General features: G+C 47.0%; 1 protein-coding gene across 4 annotated transcripts in view; it reads right to left on the bottom strand.

Annotated features, from left to right (window-relative positions):
• Ttc21a (tetratricopeptide repeat domain 21A) overlaps positions 1-21,170 on the bottom strand; it is a 36,333-nt gene that overhangs the window by 6,869 nt on the left and 8,294 nt on the right. For all 4 annotated transcript variants that reach the window (XR_007105629.1, XM_047530328.1, XM_047530327.1 and 1 more), the window contains 14 exons: positions 18,363-18,447; positions 16,658-16,756; positions 15,552-15,744; positions 12,657-12,754; positions 12,291-12,491; positions 11,438-11,567; positions 9,525-9,682; positions 9,082-9,297; positions 5,350-5,588; positions 4,373-4,445; positions 4,163-4,273; positions 3,678-3,816; positions 3,454-3,557; positions 625-813 (listed from right to left, as the gene is read on the bottom strand). Coding sequence is in view for 3 of the 4 variants with exons in the window: in XM_047530328.1 (XP_047386284.1) it covers positions 625-813; positions 3,454-3,557; positions 3,678-3,816; positions 4,163-4,273; positions 4,373-4,445; positions 5,350-5,588; positions 9,082-9,297; positions 9,525-9,682; positions 11,438-11,567; positions 12,291-12,491; positions 12,657-12,754; positions 15,552-15,744; positions 16,658-16,756; positions 18,363-18,447 (2,035 nt within the window). In the remaining variant the exon portion in view is untranslated. The remainder of the gene's footprint in view (positions 1-624; positions 814-3,453; positions 3,558-3,677; positions 3,817-4,162; positions 4,274-4,372; positions 4,446-5,349; positions 5,589-9,081; positions 9,298-9,524; positions 9,683-11,437; positions 11,568-12,290; positions 12,492-12,656; positions 12,755-15,551; positions 15,745-16,657; positions 16,757-18,362; positions 18,448-21,170) is intronic.

Genomic DNA, 21,170 nt, shown 5'->3' on the forward strand with positions numbered 1-21,170 from the left:
TTTTTTTTTTTTTTTTTTTTTTTTGTACTGGGCATGGAACCCAGGGGCAGTCTACCACTGAGCTAGATCCCCAATTTTATTTTTTTTTATTTTGAGAGAGGGTCTCGCCAAGTTGCTTAGGGCCTTGCTACGTTGCTGAGGCTGGTCTCAAACTTGTGATCCTCCTGCCTCAGCCTTCTGAGTTACAGGGATTACAGTCATGCACCATCACACCTGGCTTGTATCTATACTTAGTGTGAAAACTCCAGTCACTATGACTTTTTCCAGAACCACACCTCCCTCGTGACCCTAAAACCAACTGGAAGCTTAGCCTGGGCTTCATGCCCAAGCAACACTGGCAGCCACAACCCTCATCAACTCCCTGCCCCCATCAGGGGCTGGAAAATGCCACAGTAACATGACATTCTGCAATGGCTTCCCCAGTCCAGCCTTGCTCCCAAGAGCTGCAGCTGGTAAGGGTCCAGGTTGACTAGAGCAGTTATCTCATCCTAGAGGCTGTGGCTGGCTGGGGTCCCATGACCTTCGCACTGCAGAGAAGAAACTGGCTTCTGCACCTGGTCAGTGAACTCAGCATAACATGTTGCTTGGACAGAAGGTGCAGGGTCTTGTTTGGGGGCCACTCACCTTATTGTCCATGGGTGAGTAGGAGAGAGCATCCTTATAAGAACGCACTGCCTTGGCATATTCCTTGTCTGCCAAGTAGTGCTCCCCAAACTGGATACAGATGAAGGCTGCCATTTGCTTCTGGGAGGGGATCATTTCTGGTTGCTCCAGTGGAATTCGCTTCAGTATCCGAGACTGGAGGTCCAAGGCCTTGAGAAACCAATAAAGTCAAGATCAGAAACTCAGAGTCCAATGTGCCAGTTCATAGAAATTCCCATGCTCGTATTTCAGAGCTAGTAATGTTAGACAGGGCATCTCAAATATTCTTAGACTGCTAGAGCTAATAAATTCGGCAAAGTGGCAGGTTGCAAAATCAACCTACAAAAATCAATAGCTTTCCTATGTACCAATAATGAAACTACTGAGAAAGAAAGTGGGAAAACAATTCCATTCACGATAGCCTAAAAAAATACAAAAAAACTAGGACTAAGTCTAACCAAAGAGGCCAGGTGAAAGACCTACAATGGAAAGCACTAAAGAAAGAAATTGGAGAAGCCCTTAGACGATGGAAAGACCTCCCATGTTCATGGATAGGCGGAATTTATATTGTTAAAATGGCCATATTACCAAAAACAATCTACATATTCAAGATAATCCTGAACAAAAAGTGATGATATTCTTCACACAGAAACCAGTTCTAAAATAAAAGACCCAGAATAATCAAAGAAATCCAAAGCCAAAAAAAGCAATGCTGGAGGCATCACAATATGTGACTGTAAACTATACTATAGAGCTATAGTAACAAAAAACTGCGAGGTACTGGCACAAAAACAAACACATAGACCAGTGGTACAGAACAGAAAACCCACAGACACATTCACACCTCTGCAGTTATCTGATCACACACTGGAGAAAAGACAGGCTTTTAAACAAATGGTGCTGGGAAAACTGGTTATTCATATGTAAAAGAATAAAACTAGACCTCTGTCTCTCACCCAGCACAAAAACCAACTCAAAATGGATTAAAGACCTTGGAATCAGACTAGAAACTATGCAACTCCTAGAAGAAAATGTAGGATCAATATTCCAGCATATAGGCACAGGCAATAACTTTCTCAAAAGTACCCTGAAATAAGTGCCAAGAGTTAATAAATGGGATGGCACCAAATTAAAAAGCTTCTGCTTAGTAAAGGAAATAATTAGGACTATGAAGAGAGAACTTATAAGATGGGAGAAAACCTTTGCAAGCTATTCTTCTGACAGAGGATTGATATTTAGAATATAAAAAGAACTCAGAAAACTTAACACCAAAAATCAAATAAACCAATTTATAAGTGGGCAAATGAATGAAACAGATACTTCTCAAAAGAAGAAATACAAATGACCAAAAATACATGAAAAAAAGTTCAACATCATTAGCAATTAGGGAAATGCAAATCAAAACTACACTGAGATTTCATCTCACACCAGTCAGAATGGCAGTTATCAAGAATAAAACAATAACAAATGCTAGTGAGGATGTAGAGAAAAAGGAACATTCTTACACTGTTGGTGGGATTGCAAATTAGTTCAACCACTATGGAAATCAGTATGGAGGTTCCTAAAAAGACTAAACAGGGAATCACCATATGACTCAGACATGCCACTCCTTGGTATTTATCCTGAGAAATTAAAGTCATCATACTACATGCATACCCATGTTTATAGCAGCACAATTTGCAATAGCCAAACTATGGAACCAGACTGGGTGTCCATCAATGAATGAATAGATAAAGAAATGTGGTATATATACATAATGGAGTTTTATTCAGTCATAAAAAAATGAAATTATATCATTTACAGGAAAATGGATAAAACTAGAGACTGTAATGTTAAGTGAAATAAATCAAACTCAGAAGGTCAAGGGATGTATGCTTTCTCTCACATGCAGAACCTAGAAAAGAAAAAGGAAAAGAAAGGTGGGGACAGATCTCATGGAAATCAAAGGGAGAACAATAGAGGAAAGGGACCAAGGGGTGAGAGGGGGGAAGGGAGTAGGTAGTCCTGAAGAGTGATATTGGCCAAATTATATTATTACATTGTGTGCATGTATGACTATGTAAGAACAAATCCCATCATTATGTACAGTTATAATGAACAAATAGAAAATGTGGAAAAAAGTTGAAAATGCATTTAATACACCTACCCTACATGACATCCTAGCTTAGCAACAGAGTACCCTATGGGTATCAATTGTTTATCCTGGACATCCAGAGTGGCTGTCTGGGAGCTGTGGCCACTGTCCAGCATCCTAAGAGAACTGGACCATATAATTGCTAGCCTGAGAAAAGATCAAAATTCAAAGTCCAATTTCTGCTCAATGCCTATCACTTTCACACCATTGTAAAGTTGTAAGATTGCAAGTCACGTCTTCCTAAGTCGGGGACATCGGTACTTGACTTTGAGCATATATCTTAATTTCTTTGAGCCTTATCTTTAGGTGGAAATGTCACAGTACTTATCCCAAAGGGACACTGTGGAAATTAAAGAAGAAAGCAAAGGGCCTAGTACAGAACCTAGCGTAGAGTATTCAATACGTGGAAGCTGCAATCATTGTCATTACTATTTTCGCCACTAGTCTTGGGGACAGTCACCACCTTACTTTCAGCTTTCCCTAGCCCAGCCCAGCCCAGCCCAGCCTAGAGCATGACTGTTGGGGAAATAAATGGAAGGTGAAGGTTAGAAGTGAAGTCGAGGCCTCTTTTGAGAAAGAGATGTGGGGTCTTCCAGATCTGCAGCCCTATCCTTCCTCCTCTGTAGCCACCATTGGGAAAGGGCAGAGAAAGAGCTTGAGTGTTCAGGGTTAATTACCTTGTTCAAAGTATCTACCACATCTTCTTTTTTATAGCTCTTATAAACTTTTGCCAGCAGAAGCAAGCACTTAACATCATTCATCATGGATGGGAAGTCTTTGGCTGTGAAAAGAAAATTCAAATGAGAGTTCAGTGGCCCCTGGGAAGCTGGTGGTGTTTAGGACTCCAGGCAACATGGGGAAGGACCAGGGAGCAGTAGTGGGGGTTAGCATGCTGCCTCACCAAAGTCACGGCCCAGTGCCTGTTTCAAAACCTTTTCTGCTTTGTTGAACTTCTTTAGCTTCAGAAGCAGTTCAGCCAGATCACAGCACAGAAAGTCCTGCCCGCTAATCTTCTGGGCAGCCTCATAATAATTAATTGCCTTAGAGCAAACAGGAAATGAAGTCCTCAGGCCTCATTCTGCACTGGAGTGCCTGACACCACATTCCCCTTGGCGACCACCGCATCAGTGTGCCCCTTCAGAATGCAGAAGCCTAAGAGGCAAAGGGCCTCCCAGATGGCACAGGGCTCAGATGGAGCAGGCACAGGTGGTAGCGGGTGTTCCCGATACCTCCCCTCATGTATCTTATCCCAAAGGGACACTGTGGGAGCAGGGAGCTGGGATGGGGCTCAGCCATCCTCCTCCCATCCAGAGCCCTCCACTCATGCACCCTCCTCCACCCTTGCTGCTGGGGGGCACACCCTGCTGCACCCCCGGTCAGTCTGACCTTGGCATACTGGTGGGTCTTCACATAAGCTTGCCCAATCCTGCTGACCAAGGAGGCATCGTGTGGGTTCTTTCTATAGGCCTCGTCATAGACCTCCAGGGCCTTTTCAGGCTGGTGGGGAAAGTAACCAGGAGTCTTTCTCTTCTCTCCTACTGGAGAAGTGAGACTCAGGGGAAGCTATTTAATAAGGCCGTGGGGCCCCTCACTCACTTCCTGAATGTTCATAAAAGCATCACCAAGAAGCAGGCTGGTGTGGGGGCCCGGCAGATGTTCACAGAGCTCCCTGCAAGAATAACCCAAAACTTCTCTCAGACCTGTGCATCCCATGTAGTCCTGACTACATCTCCTCTTTGCTACTGATTCAAGCAAATAGTTACCCAGAATCCACTTGTGCATGAGGCACTATGCTACCTACCTTAGTCAGGTTCTCCTTGCCTTTTAAAAGCTTTTAGTCTTCTCTCTCTGTCTCTGACTCTGTCTCTGTGTCTGTCTGTCTGTCTGTCTCTCTCAGACATTTTTTCAGTGCTGGGGACGGAACTAGCATATGCTTGGCAAGCACTCTACCACTGAGCTACATCCCCAGCCCCACAGGGCTCTTTCTAAAACTCTCATCTGACCAGGCCACCCTCCTGTTCCTTCATTTCCCACTGCTGAATATCCTCCTGACCCTACCCTCAGCATTCTCCCCACCCCACCCCTACCCCCACGACAGCCTAGAGAAAGTTCTGTCTGAAGAAAGGTACTGGGGAAGGAAGGTACCTTTGAGGTCCCGACACCGAGTCACACAGTGACAGAGGTTTGGGGTTCTCAGTCCTCAACCAGCCCACACTGGTCATATCCAAGTCACTGAATATATTCTCAAGGACGGGCAGAACCAGGGGTCAGGGAAGAAGTATGCTCCCATGGTTTCTTCTGTCTGCTCTAGCAGCCAGGCTCAGTTTCCCACCAGAATGTGAACCACAGGAGGGTGCGGGGGGCGGGGAGGCAAGCAGGGCTGAGGGCCTATCAGTTCTGTTTCCTTAGAACTCATCTGTAGCCAGGGCTGGCTGACCAAGGGAAATTCCATATTTTGGTCAATGCCCTCCAAGAACACATTCTGGAGATTCAGGCTGAAGAACTACAATCAGAAAGAAACAGCCCGAGATACCATCAGAGGAGAAGCTGTGACTGCTGCTGCTGGGACTCACCGGTAGCATCCGATGTACAGGCGGATGTCTTTGCGGGTGTGCAGGTAGATGCTGGCCATCTTCTCCTTGGCTTCCATGTACCAGGGCTGCTTGGGCGTGATGTTCCTCAGCATACTCAGTGCCATGTCCACGTTACCCTTGCTCAGGGCCAAGTCCACATTGGCAATGGTGATGCGGATCTCCTCTGGTGTACCACTGAATTCATTAATGGCATCTTGCATGACCTTGGTGGCCTCATGCTAAAACATGGGAACCAAATAGACTCTCCGTTTGGTGTCATCCACTACAGGTGGCCTGACAATACCTGAAATCTGGGAAACTTAAGGCAGTCACCCTGCCCGTTCCTGCCCTGGGAGAGGAATGGAACATGGAGTCTGAGCTGGGTTCAGCCAGGAGCAGACCTGCTATCCAAAGTCAAGGAGAAGGTAGACAGCAATGCCCTGCGGAGCTGCTTTGGAGGCAGAAGGAGAAGGACCTCTGAAGGTCCATGGCCACTGTTTTTGGTGAGATGGCGAGAAAGGTGCCTATTTAGCTTGGGGGTACAGGAACCCCCATCTGTAAGAACCTGCCTGTCTACAGTACCTCAAAATTGAGTGGAAATTCCCTCCTATGTGAGAACTATGGGCACAGCTCATATTTTCCTGCTTTTGGCCAAAGATATTTTAATGTTCTGGTAATCAGAACATAAAGGTCAACTGAGTTACTTTCTCTTTCTCTATCCATTTTGGTGCTTTTTGCTTTGAATTCAACCTTCTCAGACATTTACATCTCAAGCTCTGCTTTCTGTTATCCTGTATATTTGTACCGTCTTTTTTTTTTTTTTTTTTTTCCTTATTCTGGGTCTTTCCATTTTTAGAGTGGGTTTCACTGCTTGCTTGTTTTAACCACTGTGAAATATCCTTTTTATTTTGTAGGTACATGCTGGGCATGGTGGCGCATGTCTGTAATCCCAGGAGCTCAGGAGGCTGAGGAAGGAGGATCACAAGTTCAAAGATAGCCTCAGCAAAAGCGAGGCACTAAGCAACTCAGTGAGACCCTATTTCTAAATAAAATACAAAATAGGTCTGGGGATGTGGCTCAGTGTTCAAGTGCCCCTGAGTTCACTCCCCAGTACCAAAAAAGAAAAGAAAAGAAAATGCTTATTTCGTAAGTACATTTACTTCATTTCATTGTCATAGATGATGTTCTTGGGCTCCTTGTCAATTTATTTTGTTTCCACTTTTTTGGGGGGTGGGTACTGAGGATAGAAACCAGGGGTGCTCTATCATTAAGCCACATCCTGAGTCCTGTTTATTTTTTTACTTTGAGACTCTAGAGGATGAGGCAGGAGGATCACAAGTTCAAGGCCAATCTGGGCAACTTGGTGAGACCCTTTTTCAAAGTTACAAAATAAAAAGGGTGTGGGGTATGGCTCAGTGGCCGAGCACCCTGGGTTCAATTTACAGTACAGCAAAGAAGGAAATTAGTATGCTTCTATTTCTCCCCATCTTCTTTTTCTTTCCCCTCTCTTTTCCTGAACTTCTTCTTGTGATATCATAGTGCAACTATTGCTATTTTAATAGCTCTTATTTCAAGAATTTAGCCATTAAACTGGCTTAGAGTCAAAACTACCTGTTGTTTAAATTTAATTAGACTTATTTAGATAACTTCTATATCTTATTGGGCTGAATTGTTATACTTCAAATTTTTCCTCACTCAGAAAAAAAGACTTCATTTTATTTCATAGCTTGGTTGGTTGGATTATATCTACAAGTAGATTTTTCAGAAACATGTAGTTAGCACTACACTTCCTGAGTTATTCCTTATTTTAGTGTCCTTTATTACTTTTACACATGAAAGACACCCTGAGGGACACCTATGCATTTATTAACATCTTTCTATTGTTTTCCTGAATCCAGTATTGCTGGGATCTCTATGTCTTTTTTTTTTTTTTTTTTTTTTTTTTGGCGGTGCTGGGGATTGAACCCAGGGCCTTGTGCTTGCAAGGCAAGCACTCTACCAACTGAGCTATCTCCCCAGCCCAATCCAGTATTGCTAAGAGAATGTTGGGGGCGCTTTCTTTTCACAGTGAGTGAACTGCTCTCTGCCTATATGTTCACAGAAGGCTCTACTCACACTGTGAACGACTGACTCCCACCACTTCCTTAGGATGTTACTATGAGGACATTTCTTGGTCTCGATTTTGTTATAATTTTTCCAACATAAAGAGTCCAATTTTCTGGTTCACATCTTCCCTAAAGGAAGTTGTCTTCTATTACATCTTTGCTACTTTTCCAGTTCCTTTCTCTCCTTTCCTCTCCTCTCCTCTCTTTTCCTTTTCTTTCTTTTTGGTACCAGGAATTGAACCCAGGGGTGATTAAGCACTGAGTCACATCCCCAACACCCCCCGCCCTTTGTATTTTTTATTTTGAGACAGGGTCTCCCTAAGTTGCTTAGGGCCTCACTAAATTGCTGAGGCTGGCTTTGAACTTTCAATCCTCCTGCCTCAACTGCCTGAGTCCCTGGGATTATAGGCGTGTGACTTCAAGCCCAGCTTGTTCTGCCTTCTTTAGGAATACCAGTTATGCCTGTGTTGGCTGCTGTCTGTCTGATCCATCATTCCCTCTTGCAGGGGTTGGAACTGGGATCCTCTAGGAATGTCCTGGCTTTTCCTGGGGCTGTGCATGCTCCCAGTTTATCAAGGTTCAAGTAATGCAGGCACCTCAAGGATTCTCACTTGCATGCCCCACTCTCCCCCTCCATTGGGAATGTTGGAAAAACAAGGGCCTGGGTGGCTCGTCTCTCTATCATAGCACTGCTGGATGCATTGTCAGCTGAATGAGTGACTGAATGAGTAACTATTCTTGGATGTAACTGTTACCTAACTTTGTGGAACTCCTCTACTTTTAATTCCTTTGTTTCTCTTGGCATATTTGGAAGAAGGCAATTCCCTCCTCCCCCATGATGCCAGAGATGGAATCCAGGGCCTTGTGCATGATAGGTAAGCACTGAGTTACATCCCTAGCCCAGTGTTTTTTTTTTTGTTTTGTTTTTGTTTTTTTTTTTTCTTATCTTTAAAAAGAAAAGGCCTAGATCCCTCTCTGTACCAGAATCACTGCAGGAGAAGGCTAGAGGCCTAGGAGTTGATGGATCACAGATTGTCCTGGACAGACCCCTTCCTATGAGCTGGTGAGGCCGGAGGCCTGTGAGGTCAAATGAACATGCAGAGTCCAATTCCCCCAAGGTCTTGCTCTTGCCTCTTGTGTTCCCCATTTCTCCCAAGGACCAGTTGAGGATACCCAGGTGCTTTCTGCCTCTGTCCAGCTGGACCCTCCAAGGCCTTAGGGCTGCTTTGTATGGTTGAACAGGTTGTGTACCACAAAACTTCAAACAAGGAGACATAGCTCATGAAGATTATGGTGTGACAGGCATCCACCGAATCAGTGCACTACCCAATCTACACAACCATTGCTGGTGGCCCTGTTGAGTCTATGTGCTCTGCCTCCCTGAGATTCTCATGGAGACGCTGAGGTAGACAGGGGCCAGATCATGCAGGACCTAGTAGGATCTGGACTTACCTTGAGGGCAATGGGAGCCATTGCAGCCTTTTAGGTAATGGGAGAGGTACGCTCCCAGTTGAATAAGGGACCAAATGATAGCACTAGCAAACATCAGAGAATCAAAGAGCTAGTTCCCAGGTTGGTCTAGGGCCTCCAACCTGCCCCAGTCCCAAGACAGCAAGGCTTTGCTCACCAGCTCCCCATTCAGCCGGAGGGCATCTACCAGTTCCAGCAGGATAGACACCCGCTCTCTGGGGTGCAAGGGGGACCCACGGAACTTCTTGCCTTCTTCCACCTTCACAGTTGGCAATTTCATGATCATTTTCAGTGTTTTGATGGCCTCTGGATGGTCTCCAGATTTGTTGAGGGCCCTGGCCTTGATGAAGTGGTACAGGGGGTGGTCTCGGACCTAGGAGGAGCAAAACAGAGTGTGGAGCTCCAGTTCACTACCGCTGCTGCTCACAGCAGCCATCGAAAGCCACAGGAGCTAGGAAGCCACAGAACCACCTGTAGGCAGCAGAAGGTCTGAGGGATGCGGGTGGCCCTTAGGATTGCCTCACTCTCAAGGAAAGTGGGGGCTGCAGCTAGTTTGGCTTTGGGATGCTGAGTGGGCAGCAGAGCACAGAGGAGCCCCACCTGGAAGTTGTGGCTGACTCCTAGCTCTAAGCTGTGGGAGCACATGGCGAAGTTGCCCTGAGCCAGGTAGATCTGGGACATGAGGAGGTGGGCATCCGCAGAGGTGGGGTCCAGCTCAAGGCATCGCTGCAGGACACTCAGGGCATTCTCCAGCTCCCCTGGAAATCAGAGACAAAGCTTTGCAAACATGGATCCCGGGGGACCTGATGTCCAACAGGTAGAAGCAGGATGAACTTTGCATGTGTGGTTTCCTGGAAACACCTACACTGGGCAATTTACCCAGTTCTGCTCTGCTTCAGAGGTCTCTTCCTAAAATTAAAACTACAGTTTTGCCTTGACCCAGACTAAAGCCAGGACACTTAAATCTCAGTCCAACACCTTCCTTGCCTCTGTGACCCTCTGGAGACAGCTAAGTCACTTCGCTGTTCTATCCAGAAGCTCAGGGGAAAATGGAAATCTCAATTCCCACAACTAAGAGCAGAACAAAAGCTAATAATAAGAGCAAATATAATAGTCACAGCTTATGAAGCACCTGCTCTACGTTCAACCTGTGCAAACACCTTGGAAAGTCTAACCTAACATCTGTGTGGCCCTGCAAGGTTGGTATTACCTGCAAGGTTGGTGGTGCTAGAGATGGAACTCAGGGCCTCAGACATGCTAAGCAGGTACTCTGCCACTGAGCTATATCCCCAGCTCTGATCCTTGTCTTTCAGATGTAGGAACTAGGGGGCTCCAGTGATGTAAGCCACTCAGCCCAAAAAGACAAAGACCACACTGAAGTGCAAACCCACCAGTCTCCTGAGCCTGATCTCTGAATCCCCTGGCACTAGGGGGCCAAAGGATCTCCCTGCAGCCTGCAAGTGGGTAGGGAGCTTCCTCCCTCTGCAACCAGGTCCCTCAATAGTCTCTGACACAGTCCCTAACCTGCTTGGGTAGGTAGGATACACCTGCTTCTGGATTCCAAACTCCCTTCTCTCCTGTGTGCTGTGGATATGGAAAGAGGTCACCATGACAACCTAAGCATCTGGAGACTTTGCTTGGGCCCCAAACCAGCTGGGACCAGCTGGTGGTTGCTAGCACCCGTGAGGGAGTACTCCTGCCCTGGACTTGAACCCAGGAGACCTTGAGGCTGTGGGTAAATCTGGCACCCAGATGATCATGGGAGGATCAAGGATGAAGATGGGGAGCTCTCAGCAGAGTGAACCCCACACAGTGTAGTGCTGGAGGACAGATACATGGCCAGAGTACTGTGTCCTGGATCCTGTAGAAGCCCACAAGACCAGATTGGTCTGGTTTTTCAGGCAGACAGGATGGGGTGAAAGGCCACCAAAGAGTACTTTGGGAGATGGCTGTACATCCAGGGAGGACAACAGGACACCCATAAAGTGTGTCCCTCTCTTTGCCTCTCTCTCCAGGGGCTGGGCATTGAGCGGGCAGGGCAGCCTCACAGTCCAGGGCCCCACCTCTGCACCAGGCCTTCCCTGACAACTTCTTTCACACTGATCCCCACCAACACCCCCTTCTTTGTTTTACTTCCCTCCATAGCATGTCACATTCTAACAAACAATACCAGGTGCTCAGGTGTTTGTGTTTCCTCTTACTAGACAAGCCATAAGGGACTTGTTGTCTATTTGGAGTACTACTGTATTCCAGAAGTTCATGGGTACTACCTGCACAGATCAAGTAAGTAGTCTGCAAAAGGCCTGAGTGGGAGAGACCTCTGCTGGTTAGGGAGGCCGGAAAGGGTACTGGGGAATGAGGTTGTGCTGAGCGGGCAGGCCAGGAGGGCAGGTGCGTGTGTACAGCATGACTATGCATGTGGACACAACCTGAGGGGCAGAAGTCCTGTCCAGTTCCGAGTACACAAACAGATGTGAGAAGACACAAGGCCCCTCCTAACCTCCAGGACCCACCTGAAAGATACTTGACCTGAGCCATCACAAACAGGGGTTCCAACATAGCTGGGACTGCTTTCACGACAGGACTCAAGATCACGGTGACTTGTTTAAGAAGTGGAGACAGAATCTGGCCTGGTGCCCGGGGCTGCAGGAACATGAGTGGCTGGCTGTGTCATCTGCCCCGTTCTAAGAGAGACTCCTGGAGCCCTGAGAAACACCCTCAGTAGAGGAATTTTACTTGCTTCCCCGGTTCCTGATTATCCCCCTGTACCATCTGATGTTAGAGCACAAGCTCCAGAGAATGGGGACTTCGTTCTGTTCACTGCTGTAACCCCAGTACCTCGAATGGTGCCTGGTCCAAGGTAACGCACTCAATCAATTTTTGTTGACTGACTCATTACAATGCACTGGGGGAGGGGGTATATTAAGACTTGTAAAAATGTGATCCTCGCCCACAAGGAATCCTGTGTGGCAGGGAAAGCAGGTCAAACGAGTACAGACTGACATTGTTCTTAGAAGGCTTCTGGGAAGAGGGGAGCCGAGTGCTGTCTAGGACACAGCAGGTGCATGGCCAGTGCCCTGCTCCTCCAGGAGTGGGTCCTGAGCCAGCTGACTCAGCATCCCTGGGACCTTGTTAGAGACGCAGGACTTTGGGCCTCACCTGTAACGTCAGAATCTGCCCTGGAAAAACCTCCTACGTGAGCTGGGAGCCACATGTCCAAGTTTGAAAAGCACTGGGATCCCTGATGGCCCAAGGCTCAGACTGTCCTGATAACTGGACAGGTAAGGTCCCCCCCACCCTGCATCCCTCAAGTGGGCACCATACCTGTACTCTGGCCCCCACCATGAAGATGGGCCTTCCCCTAACCTGCTTGGGGCAGAAGTGCAAATATTCCTTGGCGATGCAGACCAGGAAGAGGGGGTCCAGCTGTTCGAGGTACTCGGGGCCCAGGGGCAGCCCCTGCATGCTGGAGAAGTGGAGCTCCACTGCCTCCTTCAGAAGCGCCGTGGCCTCCTGCTCCCCCTTTTGCTTCTTGGAGGCCAGAAGGGCTTGGAGGAAAACCAGCACCTGTGGGAGAGAGCCCGAGTCTCCGCCAACGCCAGCCGGGGCAGTCGGTAGGGAGGGCAGAGCGGAGGCCCAGGCCATTCTGGCGGCCCTCTAATGGAAACCGGAGACGGAAGGAGAGTGAGAGAGGCAAGCCTGCAGCGTGCCATGCCCCCGGGGAGCTCTGACCTCAGACTTCCCCAGGGACTGCTGCACCTCCTTCAGGAATTCCAGCTGGTGCTCAGCCTCTTCCAGGTGGCCTTTTAAGATCTGGCACCAGATGATTCCTGTTAATAGGACAGAACAAGGATGAGCAGCCAGCTCGGAAGCAGAGCCAACAGCACATCCGGTCAAAAGGCATGAAAGGGACAGTGGAAAGGAAAGGTTTTGTGGGGCCGGGGATCTTTCCCAACACCCCCACAAGTATCAGAGCAATATGTCCTCATGGGAAAGAACTGAAATGACAAGGCAATATAGAGAAACATCCCCGGCTCCACCATTAAGACTATCTCTAGTGAGAACCACAATTAGCAATTTGGGGTATAAACCTTAAAATATTTTTCTAAATATTTGTTATTAATGTATATATACATACCTATGTGCACAACTCAAACATATGTATTCAGGGGACTCAGAGTATAGCTCAGTGGTAGTGTTTGCCTAGAAGGTGTGAGACCCTGGGTTTGATCTCTAGCCTTGCAAAATCAAAGAAAAAAGTCCAATAAATGTAATTTATTGTTGAGTGTGGTATGAGATGGAGACCTATGTATATGTCTTTCATATTGGAAAGCCAGATGTCCAACCTGGAATTACTGGACAACTTACCGGTTTGAAATCCAGTCTGTGTGTCCCATTTGTCTGTCTGTCTATTCCAATCAGTGCTGGTTTCAAGCCGACTGACTTCCTTACTGCAGTCTTGTGATATGGAGATATATATGTATATATATATACATATATATATATATTTTTTTTCTTTTAGTGATAGGGATGGAACCCAGGTCCTCACACATGCTAGGCAAGCACTCTAGCGCAAGCTATCCCAGCCCTTTTCATTTTATTTTGAGACAGGTTCTAAGTTGCCCAGGGTGGTCTCGAATTTGCGATCCTCTTGCCTGGTCCTCCTGAATAGCTGAGATTACAGGCCTGCGCTACCATGCCTGGCTTGTGATATATTTGATGTCCTCTGTCCCTGCTATTCTTCATTTCCAGATATTTCCTGGCCATTTTGGTGTATTTGTTCCTGATTGTTTTCTTAACCACCACCTCTGTTTTCAGTTCTAGTTATCTCACTACTTGGCTGTCTGAGGAATTTTTCACTTTGCCATGATGTAAATTTTAGGCAACTCTTTTTTAGTTCTCTGTACCTTTTTCAGAGTAGTGTATTCTTTCTTTATTGACAACAACAGCCTCTTCAAATACTGAAGGCATTTTGGGGGGAAATGTCTTTGGGTATCAGGCCCAAATTTGGCTCCTCAGATGGCCACCATTTGCATGTTCCACTCCAGCCCTCTTTCAGACTAGCAGATTTATACACAGGGTTAGACTGATGAGTGTTAATTGTTGGACAGATTTCCTAAATTGTTAAGGCCACTGATTTTTACAGACAGGTCAGAAAAGTTAGCGACTCCAGGACACTTGTGAGTGGGTAGGTGTGGGTTGGGTGAGTGGGACATCTGACCATGCACTTCCCTCTGGCTGCCTGCTGGGTGCTCCCTAATTGAAGAAGTGGAGAACTCAGCCTGCTGGAGGAATGTTAGGGGACTTTGCCTATGTGCCCAGCAGTCAAATCTTTTTGTCCTTCATGGCCCCGATGATGACTGGAAGTCAAATGGAACACTGCTCTTCTCCCTTCTGCCCCAACACCCAACAAGAGCCTCTTTGATTCCAGGCTCTGGATGGGGGTTGGTTCCAACGATCCTCCCACTACCTCCCTGACTGCCCCATGGGATGCTTTCACACCCACTCTGGTGGCCCCGAGTTTGAGTGATTTTGGTGGTGGTGTTTTACCTGGAGCTCTCTGGGAAAAGCTGGTCTACTAATCTCTTTAGCTGAACCATTTCTGCCTATGTTTGCATACAGGTTTGTAGACCTGCTCAGAATCCATGTATTTGATGCCATTTGCCTTCCATCATCTAGAAATGTGATGATCTTCACGTTTCTCATCTACCAGACACATCTCTCTCTGTTTCTAGGGCTGCAATTGACTCATTATCTTTTTTTTTTTTTTTTTTTTTTTGCGGGGGGGTGCTGGGGATCGAACCCAGGGCCTTATGCTTACAAGGCAAGCACTCTACCGACTGAGCTATCTCCCCAGCCCCCGACTCATTATCTTTTTAAATGTCTCATTTTTTAAACTGTGATTTGGGGATGGAAGAGAGGCATGGATTTGAAGGGCTAACCTGACACATTAAACCAGAAGTCAAGATCAACTCCTCTGACAACTGTGCGATGCACATGAGAACCTTGCATTTGAGAGAGAAATGACGTGCCCTCAAATACACGGTTCCTTGGGGCCCAGTCGAGAACCAGCTGCCTTGAGCATGGGACCACACAGCCTCCTCACTTTCACCAAACACTGCTGCTTCAGAATTTATGGAGACCACAGGGTTGCGGTTTTTTAAAAGTGTGTAAAACAAAAATGGGGCTCTTGACATTTATATAAAGGATAAAAAACAGCATCTGGATAAATGGGGAAGTAAAATTCTCAAAACTACTCTCACTGGTGGTCTTCCAGCTCAGGGACCTCAAGAGGAAGGGTGTAAGCAGAATGTCTCAACACTGGGCGTGGGGCCTGAGAAGAGGCAGAAGACATCAAGAATGAGGTTGAGGCCACCAGTCCTCCAGGAGAGCCAGGGTGTGGATGTCAGGGGTCTGGCATGGATCAGAGTGGCTCTGGTGACACTCCTGAGCATCCCTGTACCTCTTACATCTATACTAGTATGTCCATGGAAAGGCACCCCTCATATACTCACACACCCCCTGGGCGAATGCTTCTTAGCACCTCTTTTCTGGTCCCATAGAGGCCGCCCTATTTGGATCTCATCAGCCACTCTCCCACCCAACTCCTGCTCAGCCTGCATAGACCTGTCAAGGCAGCCATGCTGTTCTCATCCAGTTTCATGGCCTCCGAGTACCACAGAAAGGCCTCCTTCACTTGGTTCTGCAGGATGAAGAGGTAGCCCAGCTCTGTGGCCACACGGGCACAGGGTGAGTTGGCCATGAAGATGCGTTCAATGAAGTTACTCACTAGCTGCAGAATCACCTGATGGTTCCCACACTGCAAGGAAGAGGCATTTGTGAATGAGGAGACCAGTCAGTCCAGCCTGCCTGAGCAAGGCCACGTCAAGTATGGGGGGCATTTTGGCAGGGCTGGGTAGGCCCAGGAGAGCCCAAGAGGTGCTCTGTGTTTAGGTATCTGTGTTAATGCAGCTGTCCATCTCCCAAAGGACCTTCCACGGGTCACCTCTGTAGGACCTGCCTGCAGCCACAGGGTTTCCCAAGGGACCCATTCCCTGTCTGGCCATAGTAAATTGGTCCAAGGAGTCACCAAGAGGTTTTTTAAAAATTGAAGCTGGGGGAGAGGAGCTCTTTGTGTCTAGTGGTGGAAAGTGGTTCCAAAGGTTACAATTCACCAGGTTCCCTGTCATGTGTGGAGAACAAGCCTGAAAGGATCAGATATACATGTCAATGGAAAAATGGTGACCTGGTGGCATTTAGCAACTCAGTTCTGGTCCCTGAGGCCCCAGAGCAGTCCTTGTTCTTACAATTCCTTCTAATAAATCTCATTCTGAAGTCGAAGGGTCTGATAAAGACACAGATTCTTCGGTGATGTCAGAGAGGCCTAGGCGGGCCAGCCTTCCCAGGTCACTTCCATAAAAGGAGTACGGGTGTTGGGCCAGAGCTGGCCTGGCCCTGCACAACTGCTGCGAGGACACCCTCTATCCCCAGGAGGATGCTGCCCCTCTAAAATTGCTTCAGGCCCATCTCCCTGCTCTTCATAGCATCTCTGGGGCACCTGGGCCAAGGGTACAGACAGGCTGTACATGTCAAGTTAGCAGTCAGAGGCCACCAGCCTCAAAGGCCACTGGAGGAGGAGAGGTAGGGTGCTCAGGGAGCTTTCTGAGAAGCCTGGATTTTTAGGAAGAGCAGAGACAAACGCCATTTAAGAAACCAGGAGACAACCTTCTTACCAGTCTGTTAACCACAATAATTTTTTTAAGATGGAGGCTTGGATTTTGGGGCTCTCTCATTTCTAGTGCCTTAATCAGATTTCTAACGTGACCAGCAGCCTGCAGAGACAAAACAGACAATGTTGAGGGCAACACGTGAAACTAGAGTTGGGCAGTGATTCTCCACCTGGCTGCACATTGACAGCAATTGGGAGATTCAATACCTGTGCCTCGGCACCACATGAAACTGGACTGGGTGACCCAGGCACAGAATTATTTCAAAGTCCCACAGGTGGAGAGTCAGGAAATATTATTCCCCCAGGAGCTGCCTGCTCCTCTGCCCTGAGTTTGTGAAGAGAAGCTGCCCTGTCAGTCCCACAGAGACAGGCAGGGCCAGTCCCGTTGTGCCCACTTCACGGCAGCCAGGCCCACAGCAAACCACCTGGGTGGGCCCAGACCCTCTTCATTTTGACATGAGTCACCACATTGGTGCCTGTCATTCCAGTGAACCCTCCCAACAACCCTGCAAGTCACAGCCACTGTCCAAACTTCCCAGTACAGTGGATAAAAGGCAATTGATCCGAGGCCACCCCGCCAGCCAGGTGACCGATTCTGAAGCTTTTCCATTGGATCCTTTGCCCACTCCCCATCCAGGAGTAGGGGGTCCTTAGCTCTCAACTGCAAATCCGTGCTGCCAGAGAAACCGGAGATGGTGTGGGTTCACTCTGGTGGGTGAGCATGGCAGGTCTAGAACTGGGCAGCTGGTGGCAGAGAGGGGCGGACCCAGGGTTTGAGGTGGGGGTGAAGGAGGGGCACTCGGTGCTAACTCTGTCCATGGGACTAACCCTCAGGCCAGGGCCTGGAAGGTCTGTCCAGTAGCAGAGGAGACACCTATTCCTGCCCAGATGGCATTTCCTCCTGCTCCCCACAGAGAGAGTGCCAGGGCCCTTGCCCAGGGTTCTTCCTAAATCCACACTGCCTCTCCATCTCACTCAACCCCACAAAACCCACAATCTCAGAGCTGTGCAGAAGGAACTGGACATTTCCTATCCCCACTATGACCCCTTAGAGACTCTTGCTTTGCCATATTCTCCGCAAGGCAATGTATTCTGTTTGTTCAGAGCACAATGTCTGGGGTAAAAACCCAAACTCTTTTTTGAATTAAGACCCTGTCTGAGAATTGCATTTTTATTCATATTCTAGGTATTTCTGCCTGCATCTGAGGGCTAATTTAGGTTTCTGGGGGAAAATACAAGGCTTAGGAGTAAGTTAAGTCCCGACCATTGCTTGAGTAATTCCAACCAGTCCCTAAAAGGATGGCACTACCATGACTTCTACTAGCAGTTAACAAGAATCGAATTATTCCAGTACACCAGGCACTGTTCTGAACTTTCCCACATCTCATCTCAGTCCTTCAAATAGCCTCTCAGCTCTGCAGAATCATGTCATTTTACAAATGAGGGGATTGAGGCTTGCCAAGGTGGAGATACCTGCTGAGCTCCCACAGGTAGCAGGTGGCAGGACAGTATCAACCTCACTGCCAGAAGCTGCCTCACTCTTAAACTGTACTACCTACCCAAGGAGTCAATGGGAATATGTTGGGGAAAAGAATGCTGAGACCCAAGAGGCACCCTCCAGGGCTGTGGGTTGGGGATGGGGTGAGTTACAAGGGGTTCTTCCTTGTCCCTGTCTCAAGGATCAACTTCTGAGTCTCCAAACAACTTACTGTGGTCATGTTTCCTTCTCTTGCAAGCTCATGCACAGCTAGTATTTGACAGGCATCAATATTGCTTTCATCTTTTTCAAGGATTCTGAAATAGGAAGAAAAGCCACATGAATCGAGAGTATTGGCAGCTTCTGAGTGTCTTCTAGTATCCATTCTCTCTCTCTCTCTCTCTCTTTTTTTTTTTTTTTGCAGTATTGAGTATTAAACTGGGGCACTTTACCACTGAGCTACATCCCCAGTCCTTTTTACTTTTGTTTTGAGACTGGGTCTCAGAAAGTGGTTGAGACTGGCCTTGAACTTGAGATCCTCCTGCCTCAGCCTTCTGAGTTGCTGGAATTACAGGGGTAAGTTAATATCAATTTCTTTTATATTTTTTCTGGAGGTACTGGGGTCTGAACTCACAGCCTCCTGCATGCTAGGCAAGTGCTCTATCACTGAGCTACATCCCCAGCTTCTTTTTTAAATAATAGAACGCCCAAACTAACCAGGCACATGGCTACCCAGAATAAAAACTACACTTCCCAGGGTCCCTATGTGGCTTAGATATGTGACCATGTGACTAATTGACATAAATGAAGGTGATGTGTGTGGTATCCAGCTGTGCTCTGGCAGCATGACTTCCCTTTCTGCTCTTTCCCCCCTCTGCTGTCTGGAATGTGGACAACAGCCTAGGAATGGTAGGGCAGCCAGAGAGGAGGGCCTGGTAGCAAACAGAGTTGCTCCATCCCAGCCATGAACCCTGACCCAAGCTTTCACCTGAGAGAGAAATCACCTTTTAGAGTAAGTGTGTATTTGGGGGTATCTTTGTTATGGAAACCTATTCATTTTCTGACTAACTAGACCTGACCACGGTACCATGCTCTGAGGTGTGGGGGCAGCCTGTGGTTAAGATGGAAAGAGAACCTTGGATTTGGTCATGTGTCATTGTGAAGGTACAGCTCCTAAACATACTGTGGGGACTTCAATATTCTGTTTATAGGCAACTTCCTATTTTTCAGCCTAGTCAAGGAATGTCCTTCTGTTTAATTGAGGGTTACTCAAATTATACAAAATTCCAATATGATTGGGTGCAACCAACATTCAAAGAGTTCTAACCAACTGATGATTCTGAACACATGCAAACCTTATGCATTTGAAAATTTAAAAAGAAAACAACACACTTTTAAATAACTTATGAGTAGGAGAATCAGAGTGACAATTAGAAGCAAATGATACTGAAAATTCTACACATCCAAATATGTAGGTCTCTCTTTCTTTCTCTCTCCTCCCTCCCTCCCTCCCTCCCTCCCTCCCTTCCTCCCTTCCTTCCTTCCTTCCTTCCTTCCTTCCTTCCTTCCTTCCTTCCTTCCCTTTCTTCCTTCCTTTTGTGCTGGGGATTGAAACCACGGGTGTTTAACCATTGAGCCACACTCCCACCCCATTTTTGTATTATACTTAGAGACAGGGTCTTGCTGAGTTGCTTGGGACTTCACTTAGTTGCTGAGGCTGGCTTTGAACTTGTGATCTTCCTGTCTCAGTCTCCCAAACCACTGGGATTACAGGTGGGTCCCACCAGGCCCGGCTGTGTAGACAGTTTTAAAACAGTACTTTGAGGGAAGCCCACAGACCTAATTTATGTATTTTAAGGTAAGACTGAGAAAGGATGAGCCAGGCATCTAATTCAGGAGTTAGAAAGTAACAGCAGAGTAACTTTACAGGAGGTAGTTGGCAGGAAGTAATAAATTTAAGAACAGAAAACAATAAATTAAAAAACAAAGATGTAACAGGATCTAGATGGTTCTTTAACAAGACTAATAAAAAAGACTAACTATTTTAAGGTTGATGAAGATAAAAAAGAAACAAAGAAAAATAAATAATATTAGGGATGAAAGGAAACACATCTAGATGAAGTCGAGTTTTAAAAACAATGAGAGAAATCTGTGAATACCACCAGCTGGGAAGGCTTCCTTGGGGGATGGTGCCAGGGCATTGGACTCAATCAACCTGTCTCTCCACTCTTGAGCACAGGAGGCCAGTGTGAGGGAGGCCACACCTACCCCTCCCCTAGTCTGGCCTTCAGCCAGGTGCTTCCAAGTAAGCTGTTGGCCCCTGGCCAAGTCACCAAAGCAAGTTCTTGCCAAGACACCGGCCAGGTGTTGAGAGAGCTGAGGGTCTACATAGGCATTGTACTGTAGCACCTGTGCCACTTTTTGGTCGGCTGCCAGCACCTTTCTGTAACTCAAATTCTAGTCATCATTAGAGGGTTAGCGCCCTCCACAGGGCAGGAGGAGGCTTGTTGGCCTTTTTTTCTTCCAGAATTTCTTTGTATTACCACATCATCTAATGACAATTCATGGTGATGACTCATGGTCCACTAACTCTTTTTAGGGAGAAAATTAGGATCATACATGTAAAAATTACAGTGATAAAAACAGTTAAAAGTGCTAGAATTTAAAGAGACAATCTTAAGTGATCTAGGAAAGTCCGTCCTCCAAAAGCCTCCCTTTCCTCCTCCTTCCCCTTAATTCACTTCCATTTCTATTTGCAGTGCTTCAAGGTCGCCATATTGGGAATCTGGCTCCCACAAGTTCCTATAGCTCCAGAACTCTGCCCTCCAGCGTATAGACCCTGTCTACCTCTAAAATCCTCTGAAAGAGCCCAGTGATTTTTCCCCTTAAGTTTTTTTTTTTTTTTTAATTAGAGTACAGCATTAAAGCTTTAAAAAATTTAATAATACAACAGTCCTAGGTCCCACTCCACAGCCATGCCGCATAGCAACTATTTTCTACCCTGTAACTCATGTTGCCTTGGGTCCTTTGGGTGGATCCC

Source organism: Sciurus carolinensis, chromosome 17 (assembly GCF_902686445.1).
Source record: "Sciurus carolinensis chromosome 17, mSciCar1.2, whole genome shotgun sequence".
NCBI classification, from domain to species: Eukaryota; Metazoa; Chordata; class Mammalia; order Rodentia; family Sciuridae; genus Sciurus; species Sciurus carolinensis.